Source organism: Lepisosteus oculatus, chromosome 1 (genome assembly GCF_040954835.1).
Source record: "Lepisosteus oculatus isolate fLepOcu1 chromosome 1, fLepOcu1.hap2, whole genome shotgun sequence".
Lineage (NCBI taxonomy): Eukaryota > Metazoa > Chordata > Actinopteri > Semionotiformes > Lepisosteidae > Lepisosteus > Lepisosteus oculatus.
In genome coordinates this window covers 16239836-16259364 of record NC_090696.1, presented here as the reverse complement: position 1 = coordinate 16259364, position 19529 = coordinate 16239836, and the positions used below count along the sequence as shown (strand labels likewise).

The following is a 19529-nucleotide window of genomic DNA, read 5'->3' as shown; positions in this document are numbered from 1 at the left end:
CCAAAGTCAAAAACCGTGCCAAATCTCCATCTGTCTTTATTACCCACATGCTTTAAATACCGACAAACCATTGACCCCCGCAGGACTTGGGGCCCCGTCCTCATGCGTTCATTGTAGCGGGGCTTTAAACAATCAGAAAAAACAGTTTGGATCAACTGAAAAGTGTTACATCTTTTCTATATTAACCAACCCAGAACGGGTTTATTTTCTTCTTTATTTCCCCATTGTCTTTTTAATGGTAACACGATGCTTTGCAATGTTTCTAATTCCTTGATGTTGTCAGCACATGTTTTTCTTGCATCGTGTTAAAGATTAGCAAGATGCTTATTAGATGACGAAACAGCAACTCGGCTAAATGCCACTGGGGTGGGGGTGGGGGTGGGGGTGGGGGGGGCACAAGGCTAGCTAAAGCACATCAACACCATCTTCTAACAATTTGCAGCATGTAGTGATAAGCAGTTGGGAGATTTGGGGATACGATGCATTGCAGGACACCTATAAAACAAAAAAAATGAAAAACAACAAGAACTGCTTCCCAAAAACCTTCCAAACAAATTGTATGAACAGCCATCTCAACAGTACCTCCATGATTCAATGCCAAGGAATCGGACACTGGTCAGGGGTCGTTCCAGACATGCTTTGTTGTGTGCCACAGCCTCAATACGATCACCCTCTTCAAGACCGCAATACAGAGCACTGTCTAATGGCAACACACTATTGCCAGTAGGCTCCTTCAATCAGGAATTGCTGCCTGACCTCTCAGTAACAGCCAACATCATGCCTCAAGATTCAATGGATGAATTGGCCGTTTTCTTATCTGAGCCTTTAACAGCCGAGATGTTAAAGAGAAGATTATCTCCTGGACTGCAGATCCCATTTGCCATTGCCTGCAGGCAGCACAAACTTTCCTGTCTGGCACTGCAGAACTGTAGCAGGTGCAAGAATAGACAACTCTGACAGCGAGGACCACTTTCTCTCCATGACAGTACAGGAGTCAGTGCTGTCTCCAAACAGCACATTTCCAAACTAAGTGGATAATAACTCATGTAGAACTTACCCTAAATGGCATTTAAGCACCCACAATACTGTCTTTATTAATCTAATGTTCATCCCATGAACTGAAAGTTGGCCAATACCATGTAAATCATGTGTTTAAAAAAAACAATACGCTTTCAACCACTTTTGTAAAAACAGATTTTATTTAATTGCCAACAGTAAAATACATCAATAAAAAATTACATTTCCCCCAATATGGGGAGAGAGAAATTCCACCACAATCCAGAGTAATTTCATCAAACGCTTCAAATATTCGTGTTTGCAGATTTATATTTACAACTTAAAAATGTCTGTGGAAAAAAAATAGTTTAAAATAATAGAAGGACTGACCCAGTGCAACTGTGTGACAAACCTACACAGTCCTGAAGTGAAAGGCAATGCAACATAATGACCTGGAAAACAAATACAACTGTCTTTTCTCCTATTGCTCCAAGGTTCTCACCACCAAGAGGAAAAGACGATTCAAACTGAATAACTTTCAAGCATGTTTTAGTGTTGTGGTTTCTTTGGTTTTGACAGGTCTTATGCTGGTTCGTTGTCTAATGAACAAAGGCAGCTGAAAACTCAAATACCCTGCATCTGTCGCAAGATTATCCTTTTGCCCATTATGCTGGATATACGGTTACACTAAACTGTTTTCTCAGCAACATCTCTTTAAAATTACTGAACAATCGACTCTAGTCAGCGATTTTCAGGAACTTACTAATTTAAGGTACAGGATGTCAGTTCGTGTGTAGATAACACATGCAGATATACAAAACTGTTAAAACAGACGTGTGTTTGCAACCATGCACTACAAACTATAAACTCTGGTGCCCAAGGCAGACTAAGGGCTACAATCACAGCCTTAGTAACTGTGCTAGGCCTCCATGTTGATCCAGTGACTGAGACGGCCCATATTCTTACAAGGCCTCAGGTCACAGGTCACAGCCCCTGAGAGGCCTCTGGATTGGCAGGACAGACACCCTGAGAGTTCTTATTCCATCTTTAATCAAGCTCAAGGCATTGCAGTTAAATAAAATGTAGGCAAAAATCTTTTTTTTCAGTTCATTTCCAAAAAATGTATGTGGATTGAGGTGAATCACTCAAGGTCTTGTAGAAACACTCGGAGCAAGGAGGAAAAAAAAGACTGGCACATCTGGGTCAGCCCCCTCACTCTAAAATATCAAGCGTGGGAGAAACAGAAGCTATAAACATATTGCACTTACACCACTGACGTGGGGGGTTTCCCAATAACTGGACGTTTAGCCCCTCTGTCTCACTGTGACTTATCCAAATTCCTTGAGGAGCTGAGGGCTGTGCGAGAGCTTCTGAGGACCCTGTCACTTTCCCTCAGGAGACCCAGGCTCCCAGGAGGCCTGGACACCTCTGCCTCAGAGCGAGCAGGACAGTGGGAGAGCTAAGGGCCGGCTCCTGCTGTGGGACAGGTGCGCTTTGAGAAGCGGCAGCGCAACACGTGCTGGAGGCTACGGGCGCCTGCACTCTCAGACAATCTGCGAAAAGAGCCGAAACTTCCGCTGTGATGAGGCTGCCAGCCTGTTAACGGATGGAAAATGACACACGCGTGCCTTGAAAGGTTTAGCAGCTTCGGAGTGCAGGTATTGCCGTTTTCATTACCCTGCTACTCCACTTTTGAACAATAAAGGCCAGAGCTCAGCACCGGCTACTTCAGTGGTGGTATAGGCCAAGGGGCTTGCGAGGAATATTTGAAGGCCACAAAGGCATAACAGAAGAGTTGGAGAAAATGCACTTCGCCTAACATCGCCCCCCATCTGCCCTTGGCAACACACTGAAAACACTTGTCAAAGAGACATGGCAGTGATTGGTAAACCCTCCAGTTTTTAATTAATATTTATAAATGAGGCCCAAACCATGCGTCTTCAGTTCCTGGATGAAGCTGCACCTCTGAGTGGCCTATTCAGATTGTCTTGGTTTCCGTGGCAGTCAGTGTGGATTCAAGGAGCAAGCCACACCCACCACCCATAACCACGCCTGGCTCCACCCCCAGCCCCGCCCACACCCAGACATACCCCACCCCCTCTAATCAACCTTAAACCTTTCCCGAGTGGCGCCTTCAACCTTCCAGGAGCCAAACATCTCCGTTCTCGCAGTGTTCACACCGAGTCTTACTACAGTAAAGATTGCAATTTTCCACAGTGAAATAACCAAGGCAAACAGGATCAAATCACTGATTTGAAAAGTTTCAGAAAAGGGGGGTAAAATATCATTTCAGCATTTGTATGTAAAAGATTTGGCACAAACAGAATGGAAAAAAAAAACAAGATTTCTCAGTGAGTCCTGGGATATTCAGATGATTGCTATTATTTTACCATTATTTTTCTAATGAACACAAATGTTTATGCTACAACAGCACAGATCTTGCAAACCTTCCAAAGTGGGCAATGTTATTTGAGATAAATATTAATCAGACCTAACCTGAATTAAGTACAGGGTGGATTAAAGATCAATAAAAACAGGGAAATTTGGGGGTAAAATCACTTTGAGAGCATGGAACATGCAAAACGATTGCGTGGTTGTTATGCACTGTCATAGGGAAACGCACATGAACACAATAAGCACCAAGACCAATTGCAAAAGAGACTTGGCCAGTGCACTACACCAAAGAGTCTTTGTAGTTCCAAACAGTCTGAAAACAAACTTGACCTTTCTGAGTCCCTGCAAAGAAATGCTTGCCTGAAAGCGTGACTGGAGCTTGGTATCCCAGCTGCAGTGGAGAGGGGCATCAGATGGCCCCAGTGGAGTTTTTTGGTTTAATGAAAGGCAAGATTTCCTTGCCTTTCAAGATCTATGCCTTCTTGCCCACCGTGTACGGCAGCTGGGTGCCCTGCCTGATCCCCTAAACTCTGCAATGGGGGGAAAAGAACCCCAATCAGCACGCCTCATAATGTCTCCCATTCCTGCAGCTTCAAGGCTCCCTGTCGGAGGAGGGCGTGAGGATCTTCCGTCGTCGCTCCAGCACGGCCCAGATGGTTTGGTTTCACGGATTCTGCTGACAAACGGAGCCAGATGGAGGTGGTGGATGGATGGCTAAGGTTAAAAAAACAAACAAAAGGAGGAAACCGCAGAGTGCTGAACACCTGTAGAGCAACTTCCAACACCTCCTGTTCAGCACCGGCAGATCCCAGTGGCTCGAGTGCAAAATCGATCCCCATGGTTTCAACTCTTCAATAAGTGGTGCACATATAATCTCACGACTGAAAAACATAAAAAGAGCACACAAAAAAACAGCCTCCGCCCTTCATCACTCGAAACGTAGTCTGTGCAGGATTTGGGTCTAGGCTCTACGTGACACCAGTATACAGATGTTTATTTTTCCTGGTTTTGTGATAAGATGTTCCAGGTTCAATCTCCTGTTAGTTCGTGTTCATATACTCGCGTCTTGATTGCAGTTCTCGAAAAATACAACCCCAGTGTCTGTAAGCCCTCTTTCTTTAAAAACTTAAGAGGGCTTCTCCAATAAAATATTGAGAAAAACACATTAAAAAGCTAAAGGCACTTATTGGATTGATCCAGGTTTTGGACTAGGTACAGCATCTGGAGAGCTCCATCCCAACGTGGAACAGGGGAAATAGCAGGAAATACTGAAGCCGGTCAGGAAACAGAAAAGGATGGTGGTCTTTGGCAGAAACAACTCTAGAAATCCCAGACCTGGATTTCATTTAGTTTTTCTCTTGTATTAAAAACCAACCCCAGGTATTGTTTTCAGGGCAGTTTTACATGTGTAATTTTGCATCGAAAGTTAGCTTTTTGAAAAATAACCCCACATTGTTCCCGCGGCTGAAACGTGTTGCCAAGAGGCTCTCTGTGTGATTGATTCTAGCACCAAGAGAAATCAAACCGGACCCCCCAGTCCCTCACACCCAGACAACAGGGGCTAGCCGGTCGTGAGCAGAGACTGCGGACAGCGTCCCCCAGAGACGAGGCTGAAGGATTAGAGACAAGATGTGGGTACGAGGCACAGTGCTGGGGTTACACCTGGCCACTGCCTCCATTGTGCAGGATGGAAGACAGGAAGTAAGCCTGTTTTTCCTTTATTTCTTCCTAAAAATAACTCCTCCTAATCCTGCTAAGCCTCGTGTTTAATTAAATTAAAGTAAACATTCATTTGTGTTGTTTTCTTTCTCTTTAGTGCAACACGGTGGAGTTCCAGTGGACATCCTCCTGTGTCTAAACTAGAGACTTTGTTTTCCGTCTTTGGTTTCCATGACAATCTTGTGGGTTGCTGTTCGTTTTCAGGGGTCTTTCGGTTTTGGCGCCCGCTTCTTTTTTCTAGGCCTCAGATGCAGCCTGAGGTTTCAGTTGGGCTTTCTCCATTGCAGTGCCGTAGGGAAGAGATCGTTTGAAGAAGCCAAGCTGTGAGAGTAGAGATAAACAGAAGACGGATGTTTAATCTATAAGCTTCCTTCACGCTTTTACACAAATAAAACCATTGGAACAAACTTCACGTTGTCATTCTTGAACAGAATGTGACTGCAATGTATAAAGAAGTCATTATTTGGCTGTTACTGTAAGGTGTACACTAACTACACTGGGGTTTTAGTTTCACAATATGGACAAAGCAGAACCTTTCAGGCAGTTCTGAGTACAGAAAACTGTAAGGGCAGCGATCAGATGTAACTACATTCATCCACTAACACTTGAGAAGCCCCAGAGTTACCAAAAGAGAAGTACAGGCCTTTAGAAACAATCTCTCCTGATTACTGGCCATCAATGAGCCAATAAAAGTCTGAAAGGTTAAAAAACAGACTCACTGCCACCTTATGGGGCACCGCTGGAATACGGTACAGAGCTGGAATGAATGAAGACTGTGCGCGGGATGCTTACTTTATATAACACATAGATGAGCAGAGCTAGGAGCAGGAGACCAGCTAAAATGGCCAGGATGATGATCCAGAGGGGAACAGCGTACTGGCTGTCCGGCTTGTTCCAAATCACCTGCGTGCTGACCTGGGGCGGGAATGGAATACAGTTTTAACAAGGAAGACGTACTGCATTCAAAACTGCGTGTCGTCTTGCACAGAGCGATGGAAGTGAACTCGTGCAAAACACCTACAGACATCTATTGCTGTTACGCTGCAAAGGAGCGAAAACAAGAATACTCCCCTTGTTTAATCCACCCAACGAGAGACGATTTCTTGCCCTGATCCTCTAAACTTTGGAAGGCACTGATCAGTATGTAGAACAACAGTTCTCTAGCCCTGGTCTTGGTAAACCCCAGCCTAGACCGTCTAGTAGATCACACAGCAAAAACACTTTGAAATTACTGACCAATTAAAAAGCCAGTTTGTTCTATTGAGAGAACTGTCATCTGCCTTCAGGGCTGAAGTACATTTTGATTGTTTTTTTATATATCTCTAAATAGCTTAAAAGCAAAGTGCTTTTTGGATTGCTGACAATTAATTACTACACCAAATAGTCTCAGGACAGCAGAGCTAAAACAACACAAATCAAAAATCAACCAAATTACAAGAAGCCAAAAAACACTACCATACCCACTGGGACACACATATACAAGCACAACACAAACTGGTCGTTCTACAGAATCCTAAACAGACAATACACACTATCTGAATAGCTGACCAAGGTAGGAAACAGCAAAGTGAAACCGACCCTTACAAAGTACAGGCTCAGTGACAACAATCTGGCCATAGAAACTGGGCAACTCAGGCAGACCTGGCTGCCCCCCCCCGCCAGCGGGGAGAAACAAACGCTTTCCACTGCACTGCGAGAAATATTCTGGGATTACACAAACATTCTTCACCCAGAATAACAAATCCAATCCCACAATCCCCACACCTGCCAGAATCAGAACAGCCTCTACTGGGAGAGGGGGGAGAGAACTCAGTGGAGCTGGCAGCAAAGTACGTGATCTCCTGTCACAGCCTGAGGAACAGTGAGCCTCTCTCTCCATCATGTTCTATGTGTTGTATGTTGTATGTAAATATCCTTGGAAAGATTTGGATTACAAATATCTGAAGATATTGTATTGGATGTATATGCAGTCAATTACACTGTAATTTACCAGTCATGCCAATAAAGCTTGATTGAGATTGAGTTTAACAGGTCTTTTGAAAGCTTGCTTTAGCCGTTACCTATACAGCATAAAGCTTTCCTAGTCCAGGGCTGGAGACCCCTGGGGTTCAGAATAAATGGCTGATTAGCTCCACGGATTTTAACTGCTGGTCAGTGGATGGGAAGACAAAGCCATGAGGTTCACAGGGCACTGTGGAGTGTGAGCACGCGAGGCGCACATATCGCACTGAGGCGGAGCCCTCTCAGGAGCTGAGCATACCTGCTTAGATCCAGTAGGCGGCTCCCTGGGCAGGATCTTGTAGGGCATTTTGAGGACGTTGTAGGTTGCGGTGCACTCCAGGACATAGGGGTACGTTCTCTGCAAAGCACAGATTTCCAGATCTAAATAAGTCACAGAACTCTGCACAAAATCTGCTGACCTTTTCCAATCCCCAGGAAAACACTTATGAAAGCCCCCAAATCTGCAAAACTGTGACAGTCAGGTAATAAAAAAAACACTGCTGCTGGCCACTGACTGACATTTTTACAGCCTCCCAGCATCCACCCCTTACAGGTAAAAAGAACCTCATTATAGGCAGTGTAAGGCAGGCCGTGTCTCGGTATCGACACAGTGTCTCAGTTGACACCTGAAGAAGGCTCCATGGCCGAAACGTTGTGTTTCTTTTCTTCTCTTTTCAGTGTGGAATAAACCTTTACCTGTTCCTTTGCAGCCTACGCATGCTGACGCAGCTCCCTACTAGAACTACACGTCTCAGTACGCACACTTGCAGTCTTATTCCCTTCATATCTGCCCTGCTGCTCAGGTCAGTGAGGGCTCAATCTGCGTTCCAACAGTGCCCTTTATCAGAGCAGACTCAGCTGAGGAAAATTCCCCCCCAACTCAATAAAAGTGTTAGTAAAATTTTTAAATCTTATATCTTACATTAAAACAATTTCAAGAGGATACTTTAGATTCATATGTATTCTAGGTGTGTTGACATAAAGGTATATCGTCACCACATTTCGACTGAATACTTGATTTTTTCAGTGTATTTTGTACACGGAGAGACTGTTTAATAGTACGAAACTTTGAGGTATCGTCAAGTTTACCGTGTTTAGTTTAGTGTGTTCACCCTGAATCAATCCTGTTTAAAATCAAGAAACGCGTTACGTTCTTCGTACTGTCATTTTTGTACTGGTGCAGTCTAAATGAAATGTATTTAATAGTACAAAGCTTTGAATAAACTGAGCAGTATTGCCAAGTTTTCCTTTACTTCGCCCATTTTGAGTCGAGCCTGCTCAACATGAGTGAACACAGTGTGTCACTACTCGTGCGGGGACAGACGAGATGAAATTCAATTTCATCCAACCGCAACCCGAGAATGAAAAAAATCTTTTAAAAAAATCCCTTAAGACTTGCACTTAGCCACTGGAAAAGAAGCATCAACAACAGAAAGCATTCTGACCCTGGCCCGTGTAGCCAGCGAGTGACGTCACGTGAAAGTGTCCCATTACCCTTTTGATAACGGTGCTCCCTCGCATGCTTGCACACTTTCAGTCCACACTTGCGCTACATCACAGAAGTGCGGACCTGCGGGGAGTGCTCAGGGCCCAAGTCACTCATCTTGTTCGTGTAACAGAATTACTCGATTACTCCAGCAGAGGGCGCGGTTGTACTGTCTGAGTTCCATTTGGGAACTAAAACCGAGGTCCTGACTCTCTGTGGTCATTAAAAATCCCAGGGCGTTTCTCCAAGACAGTAGGCGTGTTACCCCGGCATCCTGGCCTAATTTCCCATTGGCCTTTACCAATCATGGCCTCCTAATAATCCCCATCTCTGAACTGGCTTCATCACTCTGTTCTCCTCCCCACTGATAGCTGGTGTGTGGTGAGCATTCTGGCGCACTATGGCTGCACGTCAGGGGTGGTGGAGAGGAGTCCCCATTACCTGTAAAACGCTTTGAGGGAAGTGTCCAGCAGAGTGCTGTATAAGTGTAAGGAATTAGTACTGTGGTTCAGTATCAGTAAGTGCTGCTTAAACAGGGCTTAAGTAAATTGAGGGTGTAGTAACCTTGTGACCTATGCTTGCAGGACTGGGTGTGGATTGCCATGACCCGTACCAAGAATAAGAACCTTTCTGATATTGGATGGACACTCAGTGCATAGCAATTTGAGCTACGGGTTTTTACAACTGTCTGGTGTTTCCATATAAAGTAGCACCAGGTGCTGCATATTTACGTGTTGCTTTATTTGGAATTATCTGGAATGGACAGACAGCTGCAACTGAGAACGGTATTAAATTCTGCTTTGTCCATGTAAGTCATAAAAGAACAGACAGCCTGTAAATGTTAAAATGGCCCAATCTTCCAAGCATCTGTCGTTTTCATTCCGTCTCCAGACGGAATTTCAAGCCATTGAAAAGGCGAAACCCAAATTCTAGCCTGGAGGCCAACAGTCAGCAGGGGGCGCCGGAGTACAGCAAACAACTGCGCTGCTGCTCTGCTCTCCAGAACTAAGGCTTAGACATTCCAATCCTATGAGAACCCCAGCCCACAAGCTAATGGATTTTCAATGCACACACACTCCCGGCCGTAGATGCGTGCGCGCTGCTCATTCTCCGAGCGCTCCTGTGTAGCGTGTGTACAGACTGAAACAAGTTGGCTGGCCCCGCAAAGACCCAACGGCACCGTTTTACCTTACAGTAACTGATGGGACCTCACCCTTGGAGAGCTGCTCTTTCTGGAGTTAAATACAGAGCCAGGTCCTGCTTTGTGCTAGCAGACAGACAAGGTTAGGTTACAGCACAGGAGTCTGCTGTAGTTCCCATCACAGTGGACTGTTACCACTGAGTCTACATTGGCATTACCTGCTGTGGTTTTACAGCTGGGAGACCTCCAGTCCTGTATCTAACAGCTTCCAATGCCCTCCATCTCCCTGCTAGTGCAGCACACCTCCTTTTACCTGCAATTCTAATACCATGTCACCTTCACAATGCATTATTCAGAATACTGTACTGCATTAACTTAACTTTCGAAGAAATACACAATGCCAATAAATGGAAATCCTGCAGAATTGCAGAACTGACTTGGTTTGATGCCGGTGCTTGGCCTGGGGTCTGTTTTTCTTGCACTGTGCGAGTTATTACCCTGTCTAGTCTCTCCACGTTTTGCCAGTAAAACACCAACATCTAAAAGGACATTGTGGCGAAACTCCCAAAAAAGAGCAAAGGGACTCAAGGAAACATTGTTGCACCAGATAACCAAAGGCCCACCAGCCCCGGACACGCTGCTTGTCAGCCGTAGCCACACCCCCACGAAAGCTTCAACCACACCCCCTGGCCCTGCCCCTCGCAAGGCCCTTGCAAAAAATCCAACCAGCTTTAACCACACACCCCTGCTTTGGCCATGCCCCTCGCAAAAAGCCAGCCACGCCCCCTCACAAAGGTATGACCACACCCATCGCAATTTGTGGCCACGCCCCCACACCATACCAGCCCTGTGCCTTACCTGCGTGAAGGTCTCTGCCCAGACGCGGGAGCGGACTTTCAGGATGGCGCTGGTGCCCCTCTCCAGCTGGCCCACCTCGCAGCGCAGCCTCCAGCACTCCACCTGCGAGCAGCTCTGGAGAAGACGGGGCAGATGACAGGAGAGTAGGGTCAGAGCCGGTTCCGGGGAAAAGGAGAAGGGAAACGGGCCTGCTGGGAACTTGAACTTGCACAATTTAAGCACAATAAAACACAGAATTCCCAAATGCATTGACTTCTTATCAATAACACACCCACCACCAGGCTCTGGAATTCCAGCAGTTTTTAATCCATCCAGCACATAGGAGGTGCAGAACACGATACCCACAGTGCGCTCGTATGGAAGAGATATGGAAGCTAATGGAAATTTACCAAAAATCTGGAAAATTAAAGGCTCTGATACAAGGAAAAAACCCACAGGATTTTTGATGAAGAAGCTGATTGCTTGAAGATACAAACGACAACCTTTTAAAAAGCGACATATCAGGCCTTTGGCTCCTCAATTTTGGGGGAGGTCAAAGGTCAGTGTACAAAGAATTCACCCAGCTCTTTCCTATTCACAAGTCATGCACATAGGCACTTAGGCACTGGGGGGCGCTATTTCACAGCCAGGACCAGGTCTGGGCATCACAGCCCTGTCCTTCAGTTTGGAGATGGCTTGTGTGCGAGTGTGGTTAGTGAACCACCAGAAAATGTATCCTTCAAATGGAAGAGGAACCATCACCGCAGTTCAGCGGGAAGTACAAGAAAGCTTTCTGAAGTCAGACAACGGATTTAAAGGCAGTGACAGGCGATACTATATAAGGTAAGAGCAAGGCCGACATTCCAGCTCGCTACCAACGGCGGCCCAAGCTGTCGCCATGGCAATGCCTGGAGACAGGGAGGCCTGCTGTGGGTCTGCAGCCTGGGGCCTGGGTTTGTTATGGTCCAGTGCCAACCATGCCCCAGACCTGGGTGACCCTGGATGCCTCCCTCCAAGACTGGTCATTGACAGCGGGTTGGCAGGGAGGTGGGACCTGCTGAAAATTTTGGTCTTATAAGGTCAGGCATCAAAAAAACATTAAAAACGATTTGCCACGCCATCCAGAACATTCCAAGGCCTCCCTCTCAATTTCAAAAGTTCCTAATTGCCATTTAGATTTCTGGGGTAAATGGCGCGTGAAGAGATCACCGATACCAACTTCCCTTTGAGGTCAGCACCATGCTCTCTGATCTCATAACACAAGTTTGAGAACGGCTCAAGAACACAGCCCTGGAATTGGGAGCTCACTAGGCTGGAGAGGAGATCCTGCACAGGCAGGCAGAGGGAGCTCTGTTCTCAACACAGGCCGGGGTTCAGAACTCTGGAGGTTACTCGGCACACCGCAAGCACCTACCGCTGAATTTCCTCATTTATAACGGAGCAACTGCTGCCCAAGCCTCACTTTCAAAAGGAGTGTGATGAGAACGATAACAGTAGTACTATTTGTATCCATTTATATAGTGGTTTTCACCCCATTGTGTTTCAAATGTAGGAGGGGCCCCCAGTGCACAGCGGACCCAGGGGAGGAAAGAGGAATCGCTCCACCAGCTAAACTGAGGGAGGACTTCAGGAAAGCCCAAATACTTAAGCCCAGAGTGGAGTTTAGCTAGGACACTGTGCTTACCCTTACTCTTACACACAGCGCCATGGAATCTTTTAATGGTCAGGACCTCGGATCTCTATCTCATGACCCAGGATGCACTGTTGCAGTGGCAGGGGGGCCCTGGTTTTGAAATTGGAAATTCTGATCCAGTGGGAAGCGTGCCACCAACACCGCCCTCGGCAGCAAGCTGGCTTTCCTTAGAGATCTCGAACCCAAGTCCCGAGCCAGGCCCAGCTTGCTGAGCTTCTGAGATCTGCCGGAAGCCGTCTAGAAAGTGGTACGAATGCTGTGGATGGCACTGTACTGATTTTCAGTAACAGACGGAAGGCGCAGAGCCGCCATGTTTGCTTCAATGTCAAACGAGACCCTCTTTTTTTTTTACTAGCCTTGCAGTGTGCAAAATGGATGCATGAGGGTTTAATGCAGCAGCCCAGGAAGACAAAGACTCTTTCACAGAGTCAGGTACCAGGTGCGACTCACAGCTCTCATCAATGGGGCTTCTGTCCGAGCACCAGGGGAGCTCCCATTAATTACAGCTGGATCACAGACTTCCAGCCACGGAGTGAACCAATGGGCCATTAAGTGAATGACATCAAGGCCACGTGTAATAAAGCCATCAACTGCAGTGTTAGATCCAGGTGATTGATGACACGGAGAGAGCTACCCTGAACTGTGCCCCTCCAACACATTCACAAACACACCTGTACTTCTCCCAGCACCCCCTCCTTCCCCACCGCAACCCCAGACCTCCTGAATCGCCACAAGTCACGGCACTTAGCGGCCCGGGTGACCTCTGGAACTGACACTTTTAATCAGCCTGCGTGCAGAGAGCCTTGCTTGCCCTTCATTGCTCTACTCGAGTTTAACGCTGGGCGCTGAAAAGCACACAGAAGGGCAGCTCCTGAGCTTTTAAAAAACCGACGTCTGAATTTAAACAAAGCAGGAGCTGGACACATGGAGGAGCGGAGGCTGCCTACGAGGAAGGGGCAGATGTTTTGGCAAATCCGGACACCTGATCAGCATGGGAGTTCTATGGTGACTGACGTTACACCAGCAGTGGTCTGAATCCTCGTACAGCAGTGGATGACAGAACTTCAAGCTGGCGCTCCCAGTGTTTAAAATAAGCCGCAGGGCACCTGGTTCAACCACTGACTCACTGCGTGTTCCTGATCTCGGCACTGAATCAAACTGAACCTCATCTTCATCTGAGGCAGAAATCCAAGGTCCCTGTACATACAACTCCCAGACACTCTGGGTAAGTCCCTTGACACGGTGCATTCACTTACACCTTCCATCCACTAGAGGACGTTTCAATGGGATCAATAACAAACAAATCACCCCAGCGGTACCCCCGACTTGCGCAGAGCGGTCACTCACCAACGTGCCGAGCTCGGAGAGGGGGTCTCGAGAAGCCTCTCTCTTCTGAACGCGGTGCTGATCCGGGCTGGGGGTCAGAACCAACGGCTGCTCAGTGGGCGACTGCTGGAGCTGGGGAATCAGAACCCAGAGAAGAAATAAGAGGCGCTCGATTCAGCTCGGGCTGTCCTGCGTCAGACGTTGCAACTTTCGATTACACTCCAGCCTTTCCATTTGAAAAACCAATTTCAATTGCATATAGGATATGATCTGGAGAAGGCTAGGCAGGTATCAATGAACTGTAGACATGCATGACACAACCACAGAGTGGAAATGATCCAGAAATGTGCCAACAATCAAGAACATTTACAACAAACAGACACACAGACAGGTAGAGAGCCCGGGGTCAGAGAGCAGGGTCAGCCATTGTACGGCGCCCCTGGAGCAGTTGGGGTTAAGGGCCTTGCTCAGGGGCCCAACGGAGTAGGATTCCTCTGCCGGCTGCGGGATTCGAACCGGCAACCTTCCAGCCTTAGCCACAGTGCCACCGCTCCGCCCCAATTTATCTCTATTCTACAAGTTTATTGTACACAGAGCTTCCAAGAACACAATACCCAACCCTCTAACCCTTCAGGATTTAAGCTCTCCTCTGCTCTCACAACATCATGGTGTGCCAAGCAAAAACAGTGCTTCCCAGCTGCTGGTCAGGGTTTTTGGTCCAGTCCGTGCCTGTTCCATTTTATTAAAAGCGTTCACTATGGACAACAACGCAAAAGAACTAAATCATTTCTAAAGGATCTGGAAACAAACTGAGACATGCATGACTTGCCCATTACAAGGGCTTGAAAGCTACATGATGATCCATCATTCCCAATATTCCTGCAGTTAAGGGTTGGGAAGACCAAAAGGGGACCGAGAACAGGGGATTAGGAATTAGGGGTGTCATCAAGAAAACACCTGGAACATCTGGGAACAATTTTCTTTTCCATACCCATGTAATGGAGATTGCGGCGGGCTGGTTACACTGAGAGACCAAGTGATGCTGGGGTGGATCAGCACCCCGACAATGGAGCTGAATAATGGAAATGGCCCAGCTGCTGCTCGGTGTAAACCAAGGCTGTAAGCAACAGTTCTGGGTAAAATTAATTTACAAATGCTCATTGCCTCGTGCTTGTTAAATAAAATCAGTATCACTTATCACTGTGAAATTATTAGAACTGTAAACGTATTATTGTTCTTCGCTTAAATCCAATTTATTCTACACAAGATTCTTTTAAAAACAGCAATAAATTGCACAGCATAATAAGGGAACAACCATGCATTTCTTCTCGTTACATACCTCTCCCTTTTAGAGATTTTGGCTGGCAGAATCAGAATTTGTGAAAGAGGGTAAAGCAGGCAGATATGTAAAAGGTTTATTGCCGATAGGGAATGTTTTCAGGATACAGAAACTTGCTGCCCATCAGTAAAAATATCATTAAAGTCACCAAACAGAAACAGCTCCGCTCCTTGCAACTGTGGGTATTTGTCTCTCGAGGTTTATTAAGGGAGTGAGTCTACTCAACAGATGTTTGAGGGGAGTGAGACTGATCGCAAAGAATGGAAAATCTCAGAACCATAAAGATACAACAGCAATTTAAAAGTTCTGCTACGCTGTAGTGCATCACAGCTGTGTATTTTTCCAAGAGTTAAAAAACAAATGGAAAATGAGCAGGCCACCGATTTCAGTCTGCTTTGTAAAAACCCAGGATGCACCACAGAGCCAGGCTGGCTCAACCCCCCCGATCACCCAGTCCAGCCCCTAAAGGAAAAGTGAAACCTCTGAAAAGGGCAAGCACATCTGTTCACATCTGGTGCTGCTTAGAACCAATAACTCCCGTTGTCACACACGCATAGCCCCACGCCGAGCTGGAAATAAACAGCCCGAGACTGAACTTCAGTTTCTTGTTGAAGGAGGGCGGGGGAGGGAGGAAGAAAATTAAAAATGGTGTTGTGCTGTGCCATGCCCAGCCTGAGATGATTAATTAAAACGTAAATGTTGAGCTATGGGCCAGGGAAAGCCTGCGAGACAGGAGACGCTCGCCCGTGCACTAGAAGCCTCCTTCCTCTTCAAGTGCGTGAGACGCGATCTACCGTCTCTGCGGCACTGATCAGATCAGAGCGTGCATGCTTTCTGGGGAAAGGGAAGGGCTCCTACAGTTGCACACAGGACGCATGTTTGTTTCGAGTGCACAGCAGACCCCAGGGTATTTTTAGACGAAGCATCTTCAAAGATGACCCACTAAGTCAGAACAGGAGTCATCAAGATCCATGTGACCAATAATAACATCGAGAGGAGACAGAGCTTTAATGGGTGTGCATACATATCATTACAGCCATTAGTACAAACACTTCCTTCCAGATCAGGCTGCGCTTCTGTGCTGTTCTTTGTCCTTCAGAGCTCTGATTTATAGCCCAAAGCCTGAATGAATTTATTGAAATAACCAATTAAAAAAAACTGTTCTGAACATTGCACACCTTACAAATTTAGGGGGGGGGGGGGACAATTAAGCATTTGCATGAACAGAAGTTCAACGTCCTGCTCCATCAGATGTGACTGTGCTGAGCCGTTCAGTATTTGGTAAACCTAAGCTGGACCCTACAATGTACAACTGTAGTGCCAACTAACAATTATTAGCATGTCCAGTATATGAACCAGGTGGGGCTGCAAACTGGTGGTGGCGAAGGGGAGTCCCCATTACCTGTAAAGCGCTTTGAGTGGAGTGTCCAGAAAAGCGCTATATAAGTGTAAGCAATTATTATTATTATTATTATCATCATTATTATACAGGGTAGAGCTGTTCCTTCCTACCTTGAGCTGCTGTGGGTTGATGGTTTTGTTAGTGGTGCAGTTCAGGGGGCCCTGGGTCATGACCTCCACAGGGTACATCAGCTGGTGGTTCTGGATTTTCATTGGACAATGCAGCTCCAGGAGGGTGTGGCTGATCAGACTAGGACCATGGTTCACCAGCTGGGAAGAAAAGAGAGACAGCAGTGAGAAGACGAAGCATCAACACACCAGCAGTAGAGGCAGCAGCTCAGATGGCAGCGTCATTACAGGAGCACTGTGTTTATTACTATGGGTGGCTTTCACCAGTGCCTTAAGGTTATGTTAATCTTAATTAGTCCCGTCAAGAGGGCTTATATGATCACGCCTGGGGGAAAAAAGGTGAGAACAGTGAAAATCTCTTTCCGTTCAAAGAGTTTTTACCCTGTTCACTGGCCCAGCAGAACATGGTAGGAGACAGAGGCCAGAGACAGGTATGAACAAGAATCTGCCCTGGGGAGAGGTTGGTCGGTCAGGCTGTTCTGCGGTCGCTCACCTCGTACACGTGGTGAACCAGGGGGCCGACATCCTGCTCGGTCACCGGTCGCTTAGTGGCCTTCCAGTTGGCCGGAGGAAAGATGACCTTGTCCGGACGAGACACCCTGCCGACGCCGAGACAGAATCCGGTCACTCACACGCACCCTGACAGACTGGCGTATAAACACATCCGCTCCGGACAGCAGCAGGAGAGCACCGTGGAGCAGCAGTAACAATTCGGGACTCCCGGCTGGAAAGCTGGGGATTCAAATCCCAGCTGTTGTACCCTTGAGCAGGCTGCTTCACCTGAATTCTTCCAGTTAAAGGCCCAGCAGATAACTGCATCAGCCAAATAAACCTGGCGTGATGGGCACCTTTTAAATAACCAAGGGGAAAAAAAAGTGCAACATTTTAAAAAGTACAGGGTCGTTCCCAGACCCTGCTCACACAGATGGTCTGAAGCCTGGTGTGGATTATCATCAGGCATGAGGTGACATGATCAAGTGTGTTGTTAGATGAAAGGCAACTGCACTGTGACCCAAATGGTAATGCACTGTACACCAATGACACTGTGAGATGTCACATGGCCTGCAGGACTGTTGTCAATGTATACAGCCATACTTGTTATACTCCTTTTGGTCACATAATACCCAACATTCCCACCCATCTGGGCATCTGACGCTATCAATGCTTCCATTTCCTCACCCCTGCAAGATGACGTCCGACAGCACTGCCACATCCAGCTTGTAGGATACCACATCGCTGCGGGAATTATTTTCATTTTTACTGGGAAGAAAGAAATAAAACAGAGGATCACTCATCTCTTACAGCTTTTAAAACAGACCAGTGAAATAAGGGACCGGGAGCCACAAGTATAAATTATGAGTAGGACTGAAAAGAGGAATCACCTCTTTGCACAAAGAGTTGTGGATGTCTGGAACAAATCACCCTGATGTGTTATTGAGGCCAGCTCCCTTAAGCAACAGTAAGATGGGGTTCTGTGACTGATTATCTACCATCAACTAAACAGACCAGATGGGCCAAATAATATCCTCTTTGGCCAGCTGTCTTACATTTCTGACTAGTCATTAAAACAACGGAGTGTAAAACACAGCGGTACATATCAAACTTTGGATTTGCATGTGTGACACTCCACAGGACTGGTGGGGAGGGCGATTTTAAGATTCAAGTACTGCGTGAAACGTATTGCAGTCTCCAAATCTTTGACAGAGGATATCCACAGCCACGTGCTTTAACTGTGCTTTAGGGTTTTGAACAGGCTGTCTCTTTTTTATTTTTGATGGTTTAGCAGCAAAAGATGGGACACAGAGAGGGGAAAAAAGCCAAGACTATTGTGATGTTTGCCCGATGAAAAATTACCTTAAATACATGAATATCTTTGCCCGTGACTTCAGTATTTAATTCATGTGCTCAGCTCCTATGTGCAACACCCTTACTGTCCTGAACCTGAGATGTTTTAGACAGCTGATCGCAGGACTCTGCAAACACACACTTCCTCGTGAGAGCCCGTGCCCAGACTTCAGGGGTACAGATCTCCTTACAAAAGCTCATCAGAGTCAATTCTCCCCCCGGTTCATTCCCGGGATGTTGCGGCAGGACGCCGACGTACCTGCGGATCTGGAAGTCGAAGTGCACGGCGCGCCGGGAGTCGTCGAGGTTGGGGACGGTGAAGCGCAGGCCACCCCAGAGCTGAAAGGAGAGGGGCAGTGCGTCAGGGCGGGGGGCGCGAGGGCTGTCAGAGTCACACTGGACTGCCAGCCTCGCGCAGCTGCTCCACACCTGCACCAGCCCAGGCTGAACGGATCTGCCCCCCAGCGCGGGGCGCGTGATCGACACATGTTTGGGGGGGGGGGGGGTATTCAAAGGCTGGAAAGACGTATTCCAGGCTCTTATCTTTTTGAGGTGTAGAAATAACTAACGAAGACACTCTAATTAGAGTGTCTATTGGAACTCTAGAGGACACCCTACAAGTATGCTCAAGCTGAAGGCTCAGAGTGACACTTAAACTAAGCTGAAAATACAAATTGCTATCCAGGTGAAACTGCAGTCCAATGTCCTGCACTGCTCCTGTGCTGTCTGGACAGCGAGACCAGCTTCTTCGTGCATTTCTGAAATCATTAAACACTGTGCGCCAGAATGCAGAACACTGGTGTCAATAACAAGCTCATTTTAGTAGCTGCTAATGAACACGGACATAGAGCAGGTCAGGGCGTTCGTGATTTGACACAGATTTTGCTACCTCCCGCTTGGCTGAGAGAACGACCGACTCGGCCCCCTCCCGTCCCCCAAGGTGGACTGAGGCAAAGAGCTGGTGCAGAAGGAGTAGGTGGACAGGCAAGGTCAGGCTTAAACACACGGGGACACGCAAACTGCGTTTTGATGAGTGTTCCAAGGTGTCCTTCTGCACGATGCTCTAAAGAGTGATCTATAGACAACCAGGTTTTGTCATTAATGTGTTTAGGAGCCATAATGAAACTCCCTTATTAATAATAATAATAAAACAGTTATATAGCACCTTTAAAAGCACTAAAAATGTTGCACTCCCAAACGAAGGTCATGACAGGAAGCCCTT

General features: G+C 46.9%; 1 protein-coding gene across 1 annotated transcript in view; it reads right to left on the bottom strand.

Annotated features, from left to right (window-relative positions):
• Window positions 1–1177: 1177 nt before the first annotated feature.
• Window positions 1178–19529, bottom strand: part of itga5 (integrin, alpha 5 (fibronectin receptor, alpha polypeptide)) — a 67253-nt gene continuing 48901 nt past the window's right edge. Inside the window, exons 22-30 of the mRNA XM_069180988.1 lie at window positions 18567–18646; window positions 17642–17722; window positions 16956–17061; window positions 16445–16603; window positions 13615–13725; window positions 10596–10709; window positions 7370–7468; window positions 5902–6024; window positions 1178–5430 (exon numbers count right to left, since the gene is read on the bottom strand). Of these exons, the coding sequence (XP_069037089.1) occupies window positions 5347–5430; window positions 5902–6024; window positions 7370–7468; window positions 10596–10709; window positions 13615–13725; window positions 16445–16603; window positions 16956–17061; window positions 17642–17722; window positions 18567–18646 (957 nt within the window). The 3' untranslated portion in view covers window positions 1178–5346. The remainder of the gene's footprint in view (window positions 5431–5901; window positions 6025–7369; window positions 7469–10595; window positions 10710–13614; window positions 13726–16444; window positions 16604–16955; window positions 17062–17641; window positions 17723–18566; window positions 18647–19529) is intronic.